General features: G+C 33.8%; 1 protein-coding gene across 3 annotated transcripts in view; it reads right to left on the bottom strand.

Moving 5' to 3' along the window:
* Positions 1–207: 207 nt before the first annotated feature.
* Positions 208–24248, bottom strand: part of COPS2 (COP9 signalosome subunit 2) — a 33137-nt gene continuing 9096 nt past the window's right edge. For 2 of the 3 annotated variants that reach the window (XM_072808460.1, XM_072808461.1), the window contains 12 exons: positions 20146–20259; positions 19399–19476; positions 14750–14875; positions 12424–12513; positions 12230–12307; positions 9350–9524; positions 8492–8670; positions 8321–8373; positions 4906–5003; positions 3508–3590; positions 2931–2989; positions 208–2310 (listed from right to left, as the gene is read on the bottom strand). In XM_072808460.1, the coding sequence (XP_072664561.1) occupies positions 2166–2310; positions 2931–2989; positions 3508–3590; positions 4906–5003; positions 8321–8373; positions 8492–8670; positions 9350–9524; positions 12230–12307; positions 12424–12513; positions 14750–14875; positions 19399–19476; positions 20146–20259 (1278 nt within the window). In that variant the 3' untranslated portion in view covers positions 208–2165. Of the gene's footprint in view, positions 2311–2930; positions 2990–3507; positions 3591–4905; positions 5004–8320; positions 8374–8491; positions 8671–9349; positions 9525–12229; positions 12308–12423; positions 12535–14749; positions 14876–19398; positions 19477–20145; positions 20260–24248 lie in introns of all 3 variants that reach the window. The other variant, XM_072808459.1, reaches the window with a different exon arrangement.

Below are 24248 nucleotides of genomic sequence, written 5' to 3' on the forward strand. Positions count from 1 at the left end.
CAGAGTAAGTGCATGCTTTCCCTCTAGAAACTGGAAGATGCACTACTGCCACAGGGCAAGGATATCACAGGTGAACTGGGCATTGTGAAGGTTGGAATTGAATGCAAAGGTTAAATCACATGGTTCAAATCCTTTAAATTCTAATTCCATCAACTCAAAGTTAAGCAGGGCCTTTTCCCACAGTTGTCACATGCATACATATTTGAATACAGGCACAGAAACTTGTCAATTTTATTTGGGTAACAAAGGGTCTCCAAATTATATTGAAAAATAAGTCCTAATTATTATCACTCCTGTAAAAAAAATTTAGCACATTTTTCACAAATGATGTATGTAAAAGAGAAGAAAATACACATAATTTTATAATATCTTAAACTTTTTTATTCCCTACCAGAGACATTTTGTCTTTCGTTTTCTTTCAGTTTTCTACAATTTCCAAGTTGCACCTGTATTTAATACTGCTTTAATCTGCTAAAGACATTAACTGATTGCTTTCCTAAATCTAAGGATTATATAGTTTTAGTATAAATATATATCACATATTTTCGTAAAATTTTGACAAAACCGAATAAGCATGCCTTGTTTTAAGTCCATGCTCCTTCCACTGTTTATAAAATCTGATTTAAATGATCAAAAATTCTTGGTTGTCATTCTTCAGTTACAACAGTCTTCCTTCTGAACTGCCACTCACTTCTTTTTACATAATAACAAGCAATAGAAAAACCAAAGAAATTATCTTAATCTTAGTTCTTCCTTTTGACACTATAAAATAATGTGATTTTTTTTTTTTTAATGAAACAAATACATCCAAAACTCAATACATTCAAATGAGCTGTGTCTCCTTTACGGTAGTTACCGTGGAAGGCCACAGTTCATTATCCTAACTATGCTACCACTGCTCAAAATACCTTTCAAACTCTTTTGGGATCGCCTTCAAAGCCAGATGCATACTTTCTACTATTACCTCAAAGACAGATTAATTTTTGGAAACTGTCCAAAGTCATTTGGTGCCAAATGATGGTGACCATAAAAAAAATTTAAAAAAAATCAAGCTTAATGATACTTTTTGTTTTCTTAAACATGTGTATCATAAGTTAATAGTGCGTATCACTTAAATGAGCTCTGAATGCAATTCTAAAAGAGCAAAACCCAAGAGGTTTTGAGCAATGGTAGATTGCTGGAATTAGGAAATAATTTCCCAGCATGATCACTATACAGGGTAACATTCATTTAGCTGTCTATGTTCTGGCATATTTGTTTAAAGTGAACATTCTGAGTTAGAATTTGTTTTTAAAAAGGAATATCATTCTTAGAAAAAAAAAAAGAATTTTATTCCTTTAAAGCATCACTGTCAAAGTAAGTACTATGCAAGTGTTTTGTTAGAAACTAGTTCTCCTTACTTTATCAATAAAGACTACTTTAAAAAACTTGAAAGCAAATAACCAACTTATTTGCTCCCAGGCTTTTTAAAATCATTAACTGAAGATAAAATAATTTTCTAAGGTACTAAAAAACAAAAAACCCCAAATGTAATAAAAACACATCAAGAACCAAACTACAATTTCTGAGCTGCACTGTTTATTTTGCTGCTTGAAACCTAAGTGACAGTATGCCACTATAATTATGGGGTTTCATCTAAACCTTTACTACACTGCAGGTACAGAAATATACGGACACATTTTTTGGAGAATTGACATTTTGCAAAATGCAGCAAACATTTTTAATTTATACATGAGAAAAGGAAGTGTTCAAAAGGGTATGCATTTCAAGTTATTGCAGGTTATTTGTGAGAGAATTTCTGCAGGTAAAACATGTTTAAATTTAACCAACAGTAACATGTCAGTGTATTTAAAATCATGACAAAAATCTTCTCTCTGGTCATGTTGCCCATGACAAATTACTATGATGTTGTATGTTTAGGGCAAGATGTCAATACAGCATAAATCCCATGGCATTTTGGTTTTCTTCTGGAGATTAAAGCTGTTTTTCTTGGGATAAATGCAGCAGCAAAACACAAACCAGTTGATCAAAAAAAGCACTTCTGCCATAACTCCAATAATTTTCAGGACACATCAACCGACAGTAGTTTTGCCATTCCCAGTTCTTTTTAAGGATTACATCTCTGCACTGTTGCATTAAGTACGTCTGTAAAAGCTTGTTCTCTGTTAAGCCAGTTTACTGACTACAGCCTGGTTGAGAGAATTTAGTTGATTGGTCCATTTATCTAGTGCAGTATATCGGGCACCACCCCTCTTCTGGTGATCCAATTCAAGGAGTTGGTTGACTTGATCAATTCGGCCATGAATAGTGCTAGAAATAAATAAATAAAAGAAGACATGTCTACAAACCATTTTCATTGAGTGTATCTTTTAGACTGTTTCATAAAATATTTAGAATATCAATAAATGCAAAAGAAAAAACTGCTGCCTCCACTAAGTGACTGAATTCAGGATTACTTATTTCATTCATCGCCTTATAAAACTTTAGACAGAAACTGGAATTGAGCTACCTTTCATCAATTTCACTAAAAGAACCAAGAGGCAAAGACTTATATGATTAATCAGGAGCAAAGTGACTAATTTGTGAAGCTTTAAGTATCATATTGCTTTCAAGAAAAATATAATTTCAAAACTATTCTATACCATATCTTATACTTTTAAAAAAATACTATTCACTAACTAGACACGGGTCATATACAGAATCAGAAATCTTACTGAAAACCATTTACAACTTTTTCAGAGATCAAGGGCTTAATATATTTACTCATTCACAAAAAGCCACCATGCATACATAATATATCTCTTTTAATAGAAAATCCTAGCCAAGGGGTGCTTTTTTGAAAACTCAAGAATTCTATTGCTATCTTTGCTCCCATTATTCAAATGTTATGGTCCTAAACATTTTGTGATAAGATAGAGCCAAGTACTTACTTATCCAATATGCACTGCACCAGCAAGCTCTCCACATCAGCTACATCTATGTTTAACTCCTAAGACAAAAGACTCATTATAATTCTACTAATTAACTTCTTTAAAGGCTTTATGATAATGAATATTCTAATTTTAAATTTATTTCTACCACTTAAAAGAAATATAATGAAAAGAAAGGTTAAGACAAATCTCATTATCACATGAAAATATTCCTGAGAACACAGATCTGATCATATTTAACTTTGTAATTTTTATTTTTTTAAACTTTGTAACTTTTAAAGTACATTCTTACCATAATTTTATTGTGGTTGGGTCAACACTACATCAATTACATATTTTAGCCACTACTCTGTCTTCTGATGTTCTCTGAGGCTGAGGAATCTTTAAAAAGAAATTTAATGACTCCTTATTTCTCTTTATTGTTAATTTATGCCAAGAAAACACAGAATGAAAAGGAAAGCCCTAAGTTATGTTGTATTTTGAAAATGTATTATAAAATGTTACCAAAAATCATTTTTAAATATGCTGCATTTATAACTACAAATTGTAAATATTAAGGTCCATGAATATTAAGTACCTTAGAAATAAAAGGAATATGTATTCTTGTGTAAGGCTTAATTAATTTTATGAGCACTTGTGTTCTGATGTTTCGTAAAAGCTCTGAAAGAAAAGACAAAAATGAAAATAAATTTAATAGTTTGTATATCTTCACTAAACATTATGCACTCTAAATCATAATAATTAACTATATCAATTATTTTCTCAAAATACATCTTTCTGCCTGGCAAGGACATAGCATATTTGGCTTTTTTGGTTTGTTAAGTAAGCTCTATGCCCAACAGGGGGCTCAAACTCATCACCCCAAGATCAAGAGTAACATGCTCTACTGACTAAGCCAGCCAGGTGCCTTGGACATAAGGTATCTGGATCCAAAAATATCTGGGTCCAACATACACAGATTAAGACTAGAGGCTGACTTTCCCATCATTTTTTGTTCCCACCTCCCTGATTTTGCTTATGTTGTGATGCTACCTAAAATAGTCTCTTGCCTTCTCAATAATACACCACACTGCTCATCATTTCCTCTATAGTTAACATCTTTCAAGAAGCTCTGATTCATGCCAGTCAAGTCTCTTATTTTATGCTCTCTCAAAGCCTAGAGTAATATATTTTTACAATGATCTTGTAATTTTCTCCAATTTCTTCAAAGACAAGTGCCTTAAAAAAAATAACAAAAAACTAGACTGGAGTTCATATACAGTACTTCTAAGTTTTCCTATATCCACTATGGGTAATATCATTCTAGTTTCCTACAAGAATTTTTAAAATGTCTGCTGAATGAAAGAGAAAGGAAGGGGGGGAGAGAAAGAACATTACTTCCAAAGTATTCTTCAGATTTTCCTGATGCATCTGGAATTTAAGTATTTGAGTTGTTCCAAATGGTCATTTAAAAACCCTCAAATAGATCCATAACAGGTGGGAACACTGGAGGTACAAAAGAGGTCCCAGAACAAGGAATGATTTTTGTCCTTGTTAGTCCAACAGAACTTACTAAAAATCTCATACACTTACTGGTACATTAGCCTACTACCCTTCAAATAAATGCATCTCTGTATCACCTATAGCAGACTTCTTAAAGCTTTTGTTACTTGTCCTAACTCCTAAAAATGAACTGTGAACCTAAATATCAGTAATAAACATGCAATAATATCTAAATTAAAATAAAAAGGTAAAGGGACAGCCACCTTAAATGAAATGGACATATTAGAAATTGATTATGTTAATTAACAGCAGGAAACTGGTGAATAATTTACAACAGCTTCATAATTTTAAATAATATCCTATTCTGTGACAGCATTTAGAAACATTTCTATACTTAGCAACACAGAGGAAAACATGCAGATCCATTAAGAAGCACTGTTTGACAGTGGCAAGCAAAGGAGGTAACTGAATTCAGTTAGTAGAAAGAACATACCTTCAATGTGTTCCCTAATGAAAGGATCATCCATGATGTTGCTGTGATTTGTTTTCAGAATCTTTTCAAATTCAGTAATGTCATTATTCTGATAGGCACTAAAAGAAAAAGTATAAATCTTGTCAAACACAAAGAGGTCATGTATTAACTCAGATAATCCAAAAAGCCTATTTCTCAAATGTAATAATATAAATTACATTGTAGTTTGTCATAGAAATCAGAATTAAACACACATACCCTTTTGCAAATAAAATGAATTTCTTTTTTGATGCTTTTGGTTTTATAAAGGAAAGATTAAATAAATCTTCTGGGGTCATACACTATATTTACTCACTAAAATCTCAAATCTTAGCACTGTTAAAAACTGACAGATATAATAACTGTTTAATGTTTGATACTTTCAAACTGTGCATTTATCATTTAGTCCCTAAGAAACGAAGTTTTATGCATACTACTGTATGGAGGAGTTTGGCCTTATCTTTGAAATAAGACACTACACATCCTCTCTGAAAATCATTCAGAAATGTAGCTTCCTAATTTTTATCTTCTAGAAAGCTACCAGCAACTGCTAACACTCTGCAAAGGGAGTATCTGATTGTAAATTTTCTCTAGCCTTAAAATTCCACTGAGTTATACAGCAGAAATATCAGTGGTAGGTAATTAGTGCCAAATGGGACACACACAAAGGAGAGTGATGGACCCTGCTGCAGAAGGCCAAAGGCTGATTTATATTCATAATTCTCTGAGGTGTCTATTATCTATTCTTAAAATAACTCTGTAGGGCACTATGGGGACTGCTAAAGGTGCTGAGAAGGAAGAAGCCAACCTTCTGGATATGGCACCACTGTCTGCTTTATATGTAAGACATATCATCAGCCATTCTGCACGCCCTCTGCTGTGCTTCCATCTGTTGGGTCGCAATGTAACTTCATGTTAGGGGCAGGTGATTCAAGTGCTTCAACAGGAATTATTTTCCTCTAGTCTGCTGGCAACTGACTAGGAAGATAAAATTAGGAAGCATTACTTTCTCACCTACCCCAAATACATTATTGTAATATATATTATAGGAGGATATATTCAAGTAATGAAAATACTTGCACATGTGTATATTTTAATTAAGTGACATTCTTCCACTATTTAAGTGACTTAGGAAGAAAAAATCTTATATGAGGGATGCCTGGGTGGCTCTGTTGTTGGGCGTCTGCCTTTAGCTCAGGGTGTGATCCCGGGGTCTTGGGATCGAGTCCCACATTGGGCGAGCCTACTTCTCCCTGTGCCTATGTGTCTGCCTCTGCCTCTCATGAATAAATAAATAAAATCTTAAAAAAAATAAATCTTACATGAAATGTGGGACACCATAGACCACTTGTCTGGGTCAAAATTTACCATTAAAATCAGTTGAGTTCCAACATGGAGGTTTCACTATAATAAGTTATATAATATATAAACATAGCTACTGTTTTTTAAAGGTCTAATAAATCAATCTTTTAATCCATTTTAATGTATTTAACCAATTTAATTTAGATGAAATATTAATGTCTAGGGCAAAACTCTCCCTCAATTTTTCTTTAAGAGTTTTAAAAGTTTAAACTGTTGGGGTGCTTCAGTGGCTCAGTAGTTGAGCATCTGCCTTTGGCTCAGGTCCTAGGTTTGAGTCCCACATCAGGCTCCCTACTGGTAATATATTACCTCTGTCTATGTCTCTGTCTCCCTCTGTGTCTTTCATGAATGAATAAATAAAATCCTAATAAAAAAAAAAGTTTAAACTGTTGCTTAGCAATTTAACTTTATAAACATTTTTTCTCAAGTATTATGAAGTAAATCTCTAACCAAATTATCTTTCAGTTAATGTGGCCAAATGTTGATGGAATAAACCATTTGAAATAAAGGTGGAGAAATCTCCTTTCATAACTAAAATCAACATAATTCAACAAATACGTACCAAAATAAACTACAGAAATAAACAATTAAATTATTATTATTATTTTTTAAATCACGCTGATATGGAGCCCAGCAAGAGGCTTGAACTCATGACCTTGAGATTAAGAACTGATCTAAAATCAAGAATTAGATGTTTAACTGACAGAACCACCCTGGCACCCCAAAGAAATTGATTTTTTAATACTGCAATTTAGAGTTTTTATCTCCTATGTTTCATCCTCTTAAAGTAAAATCATTTTTATTTTTTACAGCTAGAATTAAAGTTTCCTTAAACAAACCCAGTAATTTGTAAAACCTATAGCCAGATAAAAACAAAATAAATGAGGACATTTTACATAGGAACTTAATATCATGTAATAAGCTTTTCCTCCAAATATATATATGGGTGACTCATAATTTATAGTCTAACAGTACTTTTAAATCATAAAAGACTATTAAAAGAATGTCGGGGATCCCTGGGTGGCACAGCGGTTGGGCGCCTGCCTTTGGCCCAGGGCGTGATCCTGGAGACCCGGGATCGAGTCCCGCGTCGGGCTCCCTGCATGGAGCCTGCTTCTCCCTCTGCCTGTGTCTCTGCCTCTCTCTCTCTCTGTGTGTCTCTCTTGAATAAATAAATAAAATCTTAAAAATAAAAAAATAAAAAAAATAAAAGAATGTCTGTTCACTTAAGTTATCTACATACATATGCAAAAAACCCCACCCTACCCTCTGTCCCTAACAATATTCTTTTTGTCTTGGTAAACTCAGCTGCACAATCTAAAATGAAAGACTTGAAGAAACTTAAACTCCATTTATTCCCAGGCCAGAGGTAAATTTTTCTTGTTCACTGTTTTCTTTTGCAAAAAGAGGCTTTATTTTCTAGGTTTTCCACTTTGTTTTATCTTCTATAATTTTATTTAATACTAATTGATCATAGCACCTTTTTCAGTTGCTAACCATACCATTCTTCATGAAAGTCATCAATAAATCCTTGGGTTTCTTACCAGTACTTCTCTGCTCCTCACCTGAGAAAATTATCTGAGGGAAACTTTTTAAAAATGATTTTTAAATCTTGTCAATTGAGAAAATGTGTGAATAAAGACATTGTCTTGTTGAAAATATTTTATTTATGTGGACCAATTCATAATTTTATTTAGGATTAAGGCAGTTAGAAACAGCAAACACTGTGAAATTGTTTTAAAGCATCTATTGTCAGCTTTCCACTGAAAACTAGCACACACACATGTGGATAAGAAGAGAAAAAAGGCAAGTAGCCAGTACTGTACTATATAAATCAATACTGTATAAAATCTTGTGACTACTGAACAGAATAAATGACTTCAAAAGATAAAAAATTTCACAAATTTTGGAATATTTCAAACCAAAATACAAGAGTAAATTTAAGAGTATTAACTGAATTCTCAAAATTTCTCTCTTCTTCCCCTCTAATTCACTGCTTTATGAGATTTACCTTAACTGAAATATAAAATCTTACCTTACTAAATTCGTCATTGCTAGAATTTCTGGATCATTTTTGTACGGTTTGGCCTAAGAACAGTAAAATAAATAAATAAATAAATAAATAAACAAACAAAGTATGCTATATGTAAAAAGAAACAGTAACATTTCCACAAAACACAGCTAATAGAAATGAACACACACATACCTCCTGTGAGTCAAATGGATTTATTCCCGATTTCATTAGCATATTTGCTAACACCAAATATTTTAAGCAAGTGGTTCGTCTTGGACTTCCCGATTCATCATAATTCTTGAAGGCTTCAAAAAAATCAGTGTGTGCCTTTTCAAATTCACCTTCTCTCAAGTGCATTTTACCACCACATTCTATAAAGAACAAAACAGGATAAAAGGGCATTTGCAGTTCTGTAGAAAGATTGAGCACTTTATAAAAATCAAATGAAAATTAGGATAGTGGCTTTCCAGTCTTTTAATTCTATAGCCTGAATTGTACCAGCCCAAGGTACTCATTTTAATTCTTTTTCTTAGAGGAGGGTACAGAGGGTGGGGGGAGGGGAGAAGGAAAGGGAGATGCGAGACTTGATCTCACAACCTTGAGATGATAACCTGAGCCAAAATCAAGTCAGTTGCTTAAATGACTGACCCACCTGGGTGCCCCAGTACTCACTTTAATTCTAAAAAGCAGCTCTTCATTAAACATCCAACAAGCATTTGCGAATCTTTATTCTCAGTTCAGGCACAAAGTAATTTTATGTGTATCATTATAATTCAAGAATAGAACTTTTTCTTTCCCTCTTCCCTACCCCATAGTCACAAAAATAGAACTTCTGATGGTAAATTTCCTATTGAAGTATTTCACTGACATAAAAGTATACAAGAAAAAAAATTCAACTTCTTATTTCTAAGACAAGATCATTTCATTGATTTTGGTAACTTTGCCATTTGTTTTCACTAACACAGAAACAACCTCAGTTATTTAGTCATATATAATGATGCCTTGGTAAGTTCCTGTGACACTGCCCACCCTTCTCCAAACAAAACTTGCCTCTGATGACTCCCATGATCAGTGGATGAGGGATGGCAGACTTGATGTGAAGTGACTGTTCATAGAGTGCTTTAAGTTTTTTGTTATTCTTCTGTGCTGTGTACATTTGAATTTCCAAAGCATATATTTCTAATAACTGTGTACCTTTTTTCAGGTCATCTTCTCCATCATCAGTCTAGGAAAGTAAATAATGACCTTTAGTCAAAATGGAATTCACAGTCAACCTAGTAATTTTTGAGTTAGCGTGAGATCTTTACATTTGTAATACTAATTATGTGTGAAAACGCACCATAATTGAGATCTTGAATACTAAGAACACTACCTTTCATAGCCAAAAACAGAATGTACACATCCTTTGTACTTCCTAGTCTTTCAATAAGAGAAAAGTGACCAGATGTACTTTTTTTTAATGTATAAAACATTGTAATGTTTGTTTCTATCTAGGAGATTCTTCAGTCTTCCTCAAATCTTCACAACTACTTTATATTCACTGATCTGATCAAAAAGTAGTTCCAAGTGCCTTCCTAGTGCTAGGCACTGTTCTACCTTGGAGAAATACACAATTAAATATAAGCTAATGTTCCTCTCCTCCAAAAGTTCACAATCTAGAAAATTAATCTGTCAGCAGATAAATTACAATATAAATAAATGATCATGATTCTAGTTGAAGTATGAACCATGAAGCAAATACCCAGAAGAATGGAAAAGAAAGTGACTAACTCTGCTAAGGGATGTTAAAGGAGTAATAAAGATAGTAACATGTTAGTTCAACTTTGAAAAATTACCAACAGCCCAGAAACTACAGACCATGAAAAACAGCATATGGGCCACAGTCTGAGAATCAAATATCAAGTGCTTACACAAAGCCAAAATGTATTATTTGATTTTCCAACTGAATTGTTTAGTCATTCACTAATGAGTTACAACCAGAGTACAACATATGACATATAAGACATAATTTGTACATCTAGATTATCATGTTTCTGCTATTGTCATTATCAGATAGAATCTTCTTATGTTCCAAAATAACCTGAGCAAAAATTTCTCCAGAGGACTTTCTCTTATATATATATATATATACACACACACACACACTGAAAGACCCTCTTCCATTCAGAAATGGCTTCTCTTACCATTTCCACTTTTTTCACTTTTCCACTGTGGAATTGAACTCATAGTTGTTTATGCATCAGATTAAGCTTTTCTAAGACTGTGTAGGTAAGAAAGAATTCATATATAACTAATTTGCTTTATGAAGCAAAACTATTATGAAATAAATACATTTTTTTTTAAAAGACCCCATTCATTTATTCATGAGAGACACACACACAGAGAGAGAGAGAGAGAGAGAGAGAGAGGCACAGGCACAGGCAGAGGAAGAAGTGGGCTCCATGCAGGGAGCCTGATGTGGGACTTGATCCCAGGACCCTGGGATCATACCCTGAACCGAAGGCAGATGCTCAACCTCTGAGCCACCCAGGAATCCCTGAAAACATTTTCTTTAAAAATTGGAAAAAAAAAAAAAAAAAAAAAAGTAAACAAAAATATCTGCAGGTGATTTAGAACACTTTCCTGATCAACTTTTCTCCCACTTGTAGAAATAACATATAAAATTAAAATAGTATGTAGCATAGGAAGAGCTTAAAAACATTTAAAACAGTATTCCCATATAAATTGTAAACCAATATGAAATAACTTATTGATCAAGACAAAAAAAATACAAAAGTATAACCACAGTTAAAAAGTTACAGAGGTGTACTGTCCAGATCATGTGGCTATTCAAATTTAAATTAAAAGTAAAATTAAAAATTCAGGCACACTAACTGCCTGAGGACATGTACAACTGGCACTATCATATTAGTGCAGATACAGAATGTTTCTAGTTTCTAGTTATCACATGATGTTCTAATGGACAGTACTGTTATAGAAGATTCACATATTATAAAATAGAATATGAAATATCTTTATTACATATCTCTCATACATATATTACATGTATTACGTGTTCTCTCCGATTTTCACAGGATCTGTAACTAAACATGAAAGGTTTTTTTTTTTAAAGATTTTATTTATTTATTCATGAGAGACACTGAAAGAGAGGCAGAAACATAGGCAGAGGGGGAAGCAGGCTCCATGCAGGGAGCCCAATGCGGAACTCTACCCAGGAACTCCAGGATCATGCCCTGAGGCAAAGGCAAATGCTCAACTGCCTGAGCCACCCAGGCATCCCATGAAAGGCTTATTCTTAATAAATAAGTATTAATGCCTAGTCTATTTGTGGATACCTGTGCTTCACTCCACAAAAATAATGATTTAATTAAAACAAGAAGAAATATAACACTAAGAAAAACCGAGCTTTTTTTGGTATCTTATTTGCCAATTTTTGTTTTGGGGACGATTTTTTTTTTTTAAAGATTTTATTTATTTATTTATTCATGAGAGATACAGGCAGAGGGAGAACAGGCTCCCTGTGGGGAGCCCCATGTGGGACTGGATCCCTGACCCCAGGGACATGCCCTGAGCCGAAGGCAGACAGACGCTCAACCGCTGAGCCACCCTGGCGTCCCATGGGGATGTTTCTTGAACAAAAACATCCCCAAGTTTCTTTTTTTTTTTTTTAAAGATTTTATTTATTTATTTATTTATTTATTTATTTATTTATTTATTTAGACACAAAGAGAGAGACAGGCAGAGGGAGAAGCAGGCTCCATGCAGGGAGTCCGACGTGGACTGGATCCCAGGACTCCAGGATCATGCCCTGGGCTGAAGGCAGCACTAAACCACTGAGCCACCCGGGCTGCCCCCCAAGTAAGTTTCAAATAAAATTTTTCTTATGCTTTATTATGAAGAAATATTGAGGAAAAAAAAAGAGAATGGTACCTGGCAGGACTGATGTAACTGGCGTAAAATTTTTTGAAGCTTTCCATATTCTTCTCGTTCTAAATATAATTTCCCAAGCTGTAAAAGAACATACTTATTAAAATTAAAAGATTTCAATAGGAAAAGGTGTGAATCTTTAGGAGAGTTTATTAAGGACACCCTCCCACTCTTCAAAAAAGAAAAGTAATTGTTACCTTTGTGTTTGTCTTAAACCACAGTCTATCATTCTTAGCATCTTTCAAAGCTTCCAGTGTTGTTTCATAGAATTCCTGCAGTAAATCCATCTGACATAAAAAATCAGAATTCTATAATTGTAAACAGCAAATTTGTACCTGTTAATAAAGTTAATTTGAGCAAACTAAAAGTGCATCTTTGAACTTTAATACACATAAGAATCTGTTTCCGAATGTGTCAGTCTATAATTTAACAAAACTTCAGCAAAACAGAGACCAAACTTACAAAAAGTGCCAAGATCTGTTTTTATGTGAGTTTTTAAAAAATAAAACCCAGAAAATATCTAATGCTCTAATAATAAAGATTTGTCCTTTCTAATCTAGTAAACTCATCTTGTATTGACAGAAGTGAATGACATCCACATTGATCTAGCTGTGCTGTTATTAACAGCATTTATCTTATTTACTCAACTCTCACTTGGTACCTATTAAGTGGCAAACACTAGCCAAGCAGCTAAAGAAACAAAGAATAACCTCTCAAAAATTCTTCAATAAATGTAATCAATCAAGTAACCGAACTACAGGCTCGTAAGTACTGATAAACTGCTGGAGTTGGGTAGAGGGAAAAGTCTAGCATAATTTTAGCTGTGTCTAAACACTATCAATTTACCAATCTGAGTGTGACATTTTTTTCATGGAAATCATTTTATTTTGTATTATGATAAGCTCCCCTAAGTACTCGCTTTCCACCACATTGGGCTGTGCGTTTGAAAACCTGATTCTCTAGGTCTCTATTTAACAGGATCAAGAGGATCCACGAAAACAGGAAAGTTTAATACTTTCAGAAAACCTTCCTATCTATTCATGACTGTTGATGGCATACTGAATAAGTTGAGTACGCCCACCCAGTATCTATTCTTACTTTCAAAAGACAAAAAGTATACATATAATAGCACGAAGCAACACGCAACCTTGAAGTTTGAAATTAACCCCCCCCCCAACATCTGGCATAACATTTATAAATAGTGTACCAAAAATGTTTTGATGACACTTGTTTGTAAAACTCAGAAAACATTTCCCCACATAAGAAAAGCCCCCTCAATATGTAATAACTTTAGAATTAGTGCCAATACCTACTCATGTTTTAACGAAACATATATAGTTGACCCTTGAACAACATGGGTTTGAATTGCACGGGTCCACTTATATATAAATTTTTTCTGGTAAATACAGTACATTATTATAAATCTATTTTCTCTTCCTTATGATTTTTTCCATAACATTTTCTTTTCTCTAGTTTACTGTAAGAATACAGTATACACATAACATACAAAATACGTCAATCAACTGTTTATATTATATGTAAGGCTCTTGATCAACAGTAGGCTATATTAGTAGTTAAGTTTTGAGAAGTCAATAGTTATACCATGAATTTTCAACTACATGGCAGGGGGGCAGAGGGGAGGGGCTTGGCACTCCCATAACACCCATGTTGTTCAAGGATCAATTGTAAGTTTATTTGTCTCTATTTCCATTACGTGTATTTTAGATATAAGATTAAAAGTAATAAATTAACTCAAAATGATTTCTAGTAGAAAAGACTAGAGAGATTCTGACATGAACATTTTTTTATAAGTATTAAAAGTATTAAATATTTTAAGAAATCCTAAAAGACATGGAGAATAAATGACATAGAGAATACTTTTTGTGCTAAAACATCAGATCACGGTGTTTAAGAAAGCTATGTTGCTTAAAAGATTATGAACAGCAATCCAACTAAAAATTATCTTAGCAATAGAATAAAATCATCATTGCTTTTCTTAATAACCAAAATCTAGAATAACAAAAGCACTATCCTTCCTAAGGCCCACTATAGTTTCTTCATCATTAATTACCCACTCATTCTTTGTAAAAGCGTCTACTAAATACCTATTGAGTAATGCCAAGTACTAATATGAGTACAGGGTCTTCTCTTAAGCATCTTTAATCAAACCTACATAAATCTAACTGAAGTGGTGATGTTTTTTGGAAGGAACTATGATACTAACTATATGGGAGTTTAAGCCTATAAAAATTGTGTAGATTATGTATCTCAAGATATTATTTGAAGAAATTTAGCTAGTTGTTGCTTTTTAATATTGTATAATTAGTACTATAATTAAGAAAATAGTATTATATTATTTCTGAAGCATATCAATGCCTGGCATAACTGCTTAGCTAGAAACTCTAGGCCTTAAAAAAGCCTTTAGTATATAAATAAATAATTATAGAAAGTTGGAAGGGTTTGTTATAACAGTATAAATAATAACACATTGATAAGTACCAAGGGGAAAAACCAGATTCTAACCTGTTTAGAAGTGGAGATATAATCAAGAATAGAATTAATGGATTTTTCAGAATAATTTCTTGTGACTGCACTCCGAATATAAGTCAATAGCTGTTTATATCTGTTCATCATTTCTGGAAAGTTTGTCTGTCAAGAAAGAAGATAAATGCATTATTAGATATGTATTTATGTATTGAAATATCTATATGATTAAAATTATAGCATTACTACATAATTAAAAAACAATAAAGTTTTATGATAAAGTATGTATGACAGAAACACTAAACATTTTAGCTTAAATTTGAAATTTCTAGATTATTGACATGCAAACCAAATTTATGAAGTTATTCGATAAAAAGTACAATTTATAGATTTTCAAAATTTCAGATATTGTTCTCATTGCACAAAAAACATTTATAGATCAAAAGAACCACTAAAATATTCACAGACCAAAAATTATAAATAAATCCAACTTTTCAAATGCCTTGGATACCAACTATACAGGATCAGCTATATCCTCTCCTGAAGATTTACCTCTTGATGAGAAAGCTCTCTAGGAATAGTGGTATGTTTCTTTTCTCCCATATTATTGGATGGCTCAATGATAAAATGTGAAGTGAAGGAATCTTTTCAAGCCCAGCTACTCATTCCCCTATCAAGAAAAGTCCTCCCGAGATGCCTAGGTGGCTCAGTGGTTGACCATCTGCCTTTCATTCAGGGTGTAATCCTGGATTTCCGGGATTGAGTCCCGCATCAGGCTCCTTGCATGGAGCCTGCTTCTCCTCCCTCTGCCTGTGTCTCTGCCTCTTTTGTCTCTCATGAATAAATAAATAAAATCTTAAAGCTTTTTTTTAAAAAAATTTTTATTTATTTATGATAGTCACACAGAGAGAGAGAGAGAGAGGCAGAGACATAGGCAGAGGCAGAAGCAGGCTCCATGCACCGGAGGCCCGACGTGGGATTCGATCCCGGGTCTCCAGGATCGCGCCCTGGGCCAAAGGCAGGCGCCAAACCGCTGCGCCACCCAGGGATCCCTAAATAAAATCTTAAAAAAAAAAAAAAAGAAAAGTCCTCCCTCCCAAGGCTCTACTCAATAGTATATGTAGCTAATGTTGCTATTCCTTGCCGTACTATTTGCACTACTGTGAGTATTCCAAGAAACATGAGAGATCTGAGGAAATAAAGAACTACCAGTCAAATTTCCAGCACTTAAGTATTTTCATGGATGGTCTATTCTCCCTTAGAGTGTACATTTAAGTCAATTTTTGAGTCCAACCTGATAACCTGCATGCACTGTCCCCACAATCTCCAACTGCTGTTAATCCCTTTTTCACTGGGTTCTACTCTACTTTTAATCAAGGAGGTGAGCATTAGCAGATAGAGTGTTTTTCTTGACTAATAGACCATATGTGTTTATGAACATGAGAAGACTCCCTGAAACCTAAGCAAGAACTGACTTACAAAAAAGAAAACAGTAGTTGAGGTGGGTGGGAAAAAGTGGACAGAACAATGGGAAAAGCCTTAATTACGTATATTAAGCTACTTTTATTTCCAAGAATGCCAGTACCATGCGAGGAAAAATAATAGGTAATATCCTATCAGTGAGCTGTTAAAATCCACGTTACAGAAGAACATATTTTATGGCAAAGGCAAATCAGAAACAGGACTGTCCTAGCTTTGAGACTGTAACTAGATACTGAAATAGGATTTTAGCAAAGAGTTAGTTTTGAATTCATTTCCTTATGCTCTAATAGTTTTAAAACTCATTTTTCACTAATTCTGTTATTATATTTAAAGACTAAGGGAAGATTAGATAAATTACACTGGTGAACATAGAGCAGTTGATAACAAACCCTTCCAACTTTTTATTGCTCAAAACCTTCACATAACAACATGGGTTCTATTCTGAATCCAACTAGAAAATGAGGGATGGAAGCTGAAACTACTCTTATAATACCCAACTTATTCACAGATGCTGTTTGAGCAAATAAAAGGCAGAGAAGGAAGACAGGCAAAATAACACAAAATACAAATAATCTTTTCCCTTACTTTCTTCTTGGCTCAAGGTAAAATAGCAAAATCAAGTTTTAAGGGTAGCATGTATGTATGTATGTATGTATTTATTTATTTATTTATTTATTTATTTATTTATTTATTTTGGGTAGCATGTATTTAAATGAGCTCAAAAATTAAATCACTGCTAGTATGTTAAGATAGCAGCTTTCTATAGAGTCTCTTTGTATTATTTCAAATCGTAGAATCCTAAGAGTTGAACATTGGGCTTTTATTTTTATTTAAAGATTTTATTTTTATTTATTTATTCATGAGAGACACAGGGAGAGGCAGAGACACAGGCAGAGGGAGAAGCAGGCTCCTCGCAGGGAGCCTGACGCGCGACCTGATCTCAGACCCTGGGACCACGACCCGAGCTGAAGGCAGATGCTCAACCACTGAGCCACCCAGGCGTTGGGCTTTTAATGTCACTAAAATTGTTTAGTCAAAATCTCTGTCCCTTGAGACACCTGATGCTCCTCCCATATCCTTCTAAACTATGAATTTAAATATAGTATGAGTGTTTAGTATTTTCACAAATAATAAATGAAAAGATAGCACGAGAGCTTTGTATAACATAAAGATATTTTTTGAGAATATCAGCAGAACTAGAAAGGTTAAATTCAAGATAGACATTCTCTCGTCTTTAACTATATTTAAATGCAACATACAATATACTTATTAATGTTTAACATATTTTGAATAGTCTTGATATTTTGGGGGCGAAGAATGAACTAAAATATTTTGTGGATAGTTTTTGTAGATGTAATGGAGGGCCCCTCCCACTGAAGGTCAGTGAGGATGCCAGAGTATGTCAAGAATAGGATGCAAGATTAGTGGAAGTTAACTGGACAAGGCAATAGTCAATTCAGGGAATTGAAAATTAATTTCAAATGGATGGGATAGAGAAGTTAATGAGGAGCGGGAGGAGATATATGAGAAATATAGAGATAGGAAAAAAAAAGAAAGTAGTAATAGATTATCAGCTATCGGAATTCCTGGGGGCCTCAGTGGTTAAGCATGTCTGCTTCAGCTCAGGATGTGATCCTAGAGTGCCAGGATCGAGTCCCACATCGGGCTCCCTGCATGGAGCCTGCTTCTCCTTCTGCCTGTGTCTCTCATGAATAAATAAATAAAATCTTAAAAAAAAGAAAAAAAAGATTATCAGCTATTCTTCCATTTGCAAGTATTTATTTCTGCTAAGCTCCACTTAATATTTTTCTCAAAAATACCTCTATCCAAAAAAAAAAAAAAAAGAAAAAAAAAGAAAAGAAAAGAAAAGAAAAGAAAAGAAAAAAACCCCTGTATCCTTAGGGATCTTAAAGGTTCATATCTGTCCCTAGACCTCTCATCTTTTTATTTTCCCCTCCACCTCTACTCTGCACTCTTAAGACCAGCAATTCTGTAAGAATACAGTGTCATGACAATCCCAGCTTCTCTACAAGTTCATACGACAATATATTTGAGCATCTACTAAATGTCAGCCATTATTACAGGTGGTAGGAATGTAACAGTGAATAAAACGAAGTCCTGCTCTCACGGAGTTTATAGCCTCTGAGGATGAGGCAGCAGAAAGGCACTAAGTAAACAGACCAAGTGGTGATGCATTCAAAAGAAAAAGTAAGATGAATATAAGTGATGATGGGAAGGATGAGATTTTATGTAAGTTGGTCTTACATAAAAGGAAGGCCATAAAAGGAAGAGGAAAGCCATCCTGATATATGATAACACTGAAAGAACTCTCAAAAGAGCCACATGGCTATTTGAGAGGAGAATTTGGGGCACAGGAAACAGCAAATACAAGTGTTTACAAGTAGGAACATGCTTAGGATGACATGAGGACAGCAAGGAACCCAGTAAAGGAGAGAAGACACAATAAGATCAGAAAGGTAGCAAAGGATAAGTTGACATAGGGCCTTATGGGCCATAGTAAAAATCTGGATTTTTATTAAGGAAAGTAGGATCAGAAGATGTAGAGCAAAGGAATGACATAATCTGACCTATATTTTAAAAGTATCACTCTAAAAACAAAAACAGAAGGATCACTCTGCTGCTTGTGGAGAACAGATTGTTAATAAAGCATGGATAAAAGTAAGAAAACCAGTTAAGAAGCTACTGAAATCATCCAGATGAGAGATGAATGTTGGCTTGGACCAGAGTAGTAGAGGTAAAATGGTTACGCAGCAGTCAGATACTAGATATATTTTCAAGATATATAAAGACACCTGGGTTTACCAAAGGATTATTTGAGGGGAGACAGACAAAGAGAGGAGTTAAGAATATTGCTAGTTTTGGCCCTTACCATGAGAGGAACTCCTTGTAATACAAAGTAGAATTTCTAAACTCCAAAATTACACTAAGTTTGTGGAAAAATCATTCTGTTAATAATGCAGCCAGATATGTATCTAGAGGATAAGTTTTCTTAAACAGAAAAGTTTGACTCCTATGCAGAATTTTTACTTCGTGTTACTGTCATCACAAATGAAAAGTAGGCTAAATAGAGAAATATATCAACAATTATTTTAAAGAGGTAGAATGACATTTTGTTGCCACGAGGTTTTACCCACAAAATTTCATTTAATAATGAAATAATTATTGCCCCTCAAAACAAATCTTACCAACTTGAAGTTAATCTTAATCATTTGCTTCAGTGCTTTAAATCCCCATTCTCCTTTTTCACCTTCAAGTTCCAAAACCTAAAACATAGAAGACATGTTTAGTCTTAATTAATGCTAATGTTATTTTCTAATGACACCAATATCTGTTTTGAATTAATTTTACATCATATACATGACAAACATTTCCACCATTTCTCAAGGCCATTTTTAAAAGGCTTTAAGAAAGAAACAGATCTTAAAATGCCTAAGGGTAAGTGAGCTTATTTCGAAGTTTCTTCATCAAAAAATTAAATAAGAACTACTGCTCAATTATTCCGTAGTCCCAGAAGCCCTTTTTTTCCCTCTGAATAATCCGTTGGTAAGAATAAATCCAAAGGTGTATCAGTTGTCAAGAAATCACATTATTTAATAGTGAAACTACACCTGTGTGATCTGGCCCCCAATGGAGGAACAAAATTGCAGGGATAATACTATTGATCATCATGCTGGTATCCTTCTGCCAAAACCATACTAGCTTTTCAGGACAACAGACCTGCTATATATATACATAGCTTGACTAGAAAAAACAACAGGACATCCCCTTTGGAACATCTCTTTGTACTGCATAATGCAAACTTATTGACAGGATTATCACTTGATCTCCAAAACACACTTCTGAGATAAAATCACTTGGAACTTACTTGCTCTAAGATATCGTTTAAAAAAATAAACTTTAAAACACAGAATCAATCATAAAAAAAAGTAAACCTTTTGAAAACTGCTTAATGCTGCTTTTGGGTCATCTTCTTTTAGCGCTTTGGAATTATAGTACTGATTTTCCAAATCCACATTTGGCTCAGAGTTACTATCTTCAGAGTATTCCTGTGTGTTAGAAAGAGATACTAAAATGAAAAAAAACCTACACATTGCCCCATAAAAAGTGAATAATGTTAAGATGCAAAAACCATACATTTATACAAAGCAACTTTGCACAAATAGGTGAAATGCCATTGATACTTAATCATTATTCAAAAAACAAATGAAAAGGCCAAAATCAATAGAAGCGTTTCTTTCAGATCAAAACTACAATTTCCATAGAATTGACAGAAAAGTAAAATGCAAAGAAATAATACTGGTTAATGACCCCCCAATTCTGCAGTGGTTAATCTTTTATTGGTCACAGAGCCCAAGAAAAATAATCATATTTTCTAATTATTACATAAATGCTAATATTCATTTTAAGTTCTAATAGAAATTTCTCTACTCCTTAAGTCTAAGTTTCATTTTTCTAACATGGCCTGACTATCTACGATGATAATCTATACATGGCAGAGTAATTTATTGCTAAATATAATTATATGTTAATAACAAATTTTTGCTTTATGTGCATTCCACATTACCCAATAGCTTTTATTATATTAATACACTCTAACTAGCTTTAACAAATCAAACTAAAAGAAAATGAATTTACATAATTTTATGTCCCTTTCATCACATAAGTTCAGTTCTTAGTACTGAAACAATAAAGTAGAAAGTTGGAATAAAACAACTATTTTGTGGAGCAGTATAAACAAGAGTTTAAATTAGTTCCAAGATATTCAGTTTAATGATGAGGATTATAAAATTTACATAGATTAGCATAATGAAAATCATTAGGAAGACACAAAATTATTTCCATCAACTACAAGTCATTACAAAAGGCAAGCTTCATAAAAAAAAACCAAACAAAAAACAAAAGGCAAGCTTCATGTGAAATTAAGTAAACACACAAAGACAAGAACACTATTACAGTTATTTTTTTTATTATTACAGCTATTTCTAATTCCAAATACTTGATAATTTTTTTGAGCTATTCATGAAAAATTTATAATATTTCATAAAGGCCAAAAAATGAATAAAGTATAGTGAGTGTAATGCTAGAGTGCTCAAAAATACATGAATATAAAATGAATTTTTCCTGTGACCGGCAGATAGAGGGGGATGTTTGATGTTACTACAAAATCAGTTTTATCTGACCACAGAGGTTTTGTAATGTGCACCCTCTAGAGGACAATTATTTCCTTGAGTAAGGACATGAAGCATGGATGCAGTCTTCCAGATTTGATTGGGAATTGTTATGTTTAACTTTATGAAAATCCTTTGTATCGCTTCTCTTTAGGATGAGGTCAAATTCTGGGTGATGAATACATTTCATAATCACTCATTCGCTTCTTGACCTTGTAAGTTAGGTCTGACTACAACCAACCAAACTAGCAAACTAGCAAAGCAATTAATAAAGACTTAATAAACTATTCATCAAACAATGCTGTAATAGTGACAGCTTCTGAACTAGGTTTTGAAAGACCCAAGGGAGTTTGCCTGCTAGAGGAAATAGGGAGAGGGGTAGTAAGAGAATAGCAGATACAAAACAGCATCATCAGGGGCAAGTAAAGAACTAAAAGCAGTCACGTTGTTCGAACATAAAAAGTCCTTTTTGATTCTATCTTCAACATACATCTCAAATTCATGTACTTTACTCCCTCCTCTTCACCACCACCCTAGCCTACCAAGCCACTGGCATCTCTCCACAGCTTTCCCATTCTCATTTTTAACTTTCAAGTTCCAACTTTCTCATGGTAAGCAGCCAGCATCATCTTCATAAAATGTAAATAAGTACATTCCTTTTCTAAAAAATGGTTTCATATTGCTCTTAAAATTAATTTCAAAAATCATCAAAATCTTACTGACTACACATCTGATCATATCTTTTAATTCAGCTCTCCCTGATTCATTCCATAGCAGCCACCCTGGCCTTACCACTCAAGTGGCCAAAACTCTTTTCCCTCTCTCTTCATCTGGTTAACTACTACTGCATAGTATCACCTCCTCAGGGAAGCTTTGGGAATAAGGAATCACAGCTATAATACCTACTTTATACCTTCAGAAATCAAGTCTTTTCTAGCTAACTGTTCAATAACTTACAGGACCAGGTAACTAGATCAAGAAATGATTTTTCTACAACTCAAACCTTCAGAATACATCCTTAAACCTGGACTTTTTTTTTTTTTTGATTTGTATCTATCCTAAAGTCTAAGAATTTGGACTCTCACCCAAAAGTCCATTTATTTTTGCTTTTTTAGACCATAATGGATTATAGTAAAACAACTTAGTAGGCCAGGATATGAGAAGAGGGAAGTAGATAAAGTAATATTTTTAAAAATTAAAAATTTGTTACCCAGGAATTACTGAACTGATTATGCATCACTGAAGACAGGAATCTTTACATCTTCTACCACGTCTAATACAGTTCTTTATCATTCACTGAATGCTTTTATAGTACAAGAATGGTTACCTACAATTTCTGATTGGCTCCAGATTAATATTTCTAAACTTTAGATGTTATAACTCCCCAAAATCACAATGATTATAAGATTTAATCAAGTCCTCAACATTTTGTGAATATATTCTCTTCATTTTTCATATTACAGCTGACCTCTGGACAGCACAAGTTTGAACTGCATGGGTCCACTTACATGTGGATTTTTTCCCCTGATAAATACAGTACTGTAAATCTATTTTCTCATTATGATTTTAATAACACTTTTTCTTTGCTTACTTTATTGTAAGTATACAGAATATAATACATATAATAGAAAATGTGTTAATTGGCTGTTTTGTTATTAAATAAGTCAACAGTAGGCAATGACTTTAAATTTGAGGGGAATAAAAAGTTATACACGGAACTTCAACTGGGAGTGGTGGCATACCTAACCTCATCGTTCAAAGATCAACTATATACGGATGAAGAAGTGGCATGTATAACATTTTTGCATAATTGCAATTCAATTCTTAAATGCTATTGTCAAAATGTATAAATACGTAAGAATTGATGTTACTGACTGGCATTCTTATAATCAGGCAGTCCCCTGTTACGATCTCCAACAGTGTATTCAGATGGTTTGAACCAGGTTCAAACCTGTCATAAACAGCTCAATCAATTACAAGCTGTGTACTACGGCAACTATTCTTCAGTTATTACACAGATATTTTGAGAAGTCTTTAGAATAATTCTGTTGGTTAGATGTCTACTGATACCTATTTAGACACTCAATGATAATGATCTTTAGCATATACCAGTAATTAAGTGTTGCTCATACAAATGCAAATTAAATCTTTCTCCTCTGGGTGCCTGGGTGGCTCAGTCGGTAAGCATCTGCCTTCAGCGGCCCTCATGATCCCAGAGATGTGGGACTGGACCCAGAGTCTGCTTCTCCCACTCCTACTCTGCCTTTCCCCCTGCTTGTGCACCCTCTCAAATAAATAAAATCTGAAAACAAAACAAAACAAAACAAAACAACCAAACCAAAAAAAAAACAAAAAACCTTCCCATCAACCTACTCATGGTCAGACAGATATGCAAATAAAACAGCAATGCTATAACACAATAAAGACACATAGTAGGTATACTGGCAGCTCAAAGAAAGGAGTGAGTTCGAGAAGGAAAAGTTACCTGAAGCAAGTCTAAAAGTATGAATGGGAGTTGCCTGGCGATAAGGAAAGGCACCTGAAACAAAAGAGTTAACATGTGCAAAGGCAAGGAAGCTTGAAATGGTACTGCATATTTGAAAGAAGCATGAATAAATAGATCGGGCTGTGTATAAAGAACTGATTTGAGATAAACTAGTATCAGACTGAGGAACAAGACAATAGAAGTCTAACAAGGAGTTTAGATTAAGTGAAGCCGCTGAACACATTTTACAGGGAAACAATCAGATTGTGTTTTAAGAACAGTACTCTGGTAGTAATGAAGTAGCCCATGGAAGTTTGATTCCAAGTAGTGGGACAGAGAGAAAAGGAAGGACAGAGTAAGTATAGAAGGCAATTGAATAAGT

This window comes from Canis lupus, chromosome 32 (assembly GCF_048164855.1).
Source record: "Canis lupus baileyi chromosome 32, mCanLup2.hap1, whole genome shotgun sequence".
Classification (NCBI taxonomy): Eukaryota; Metazoa; Chordata; class Mammalia; order Carnivora; family Canidae; genus Canis; species Canis lupus.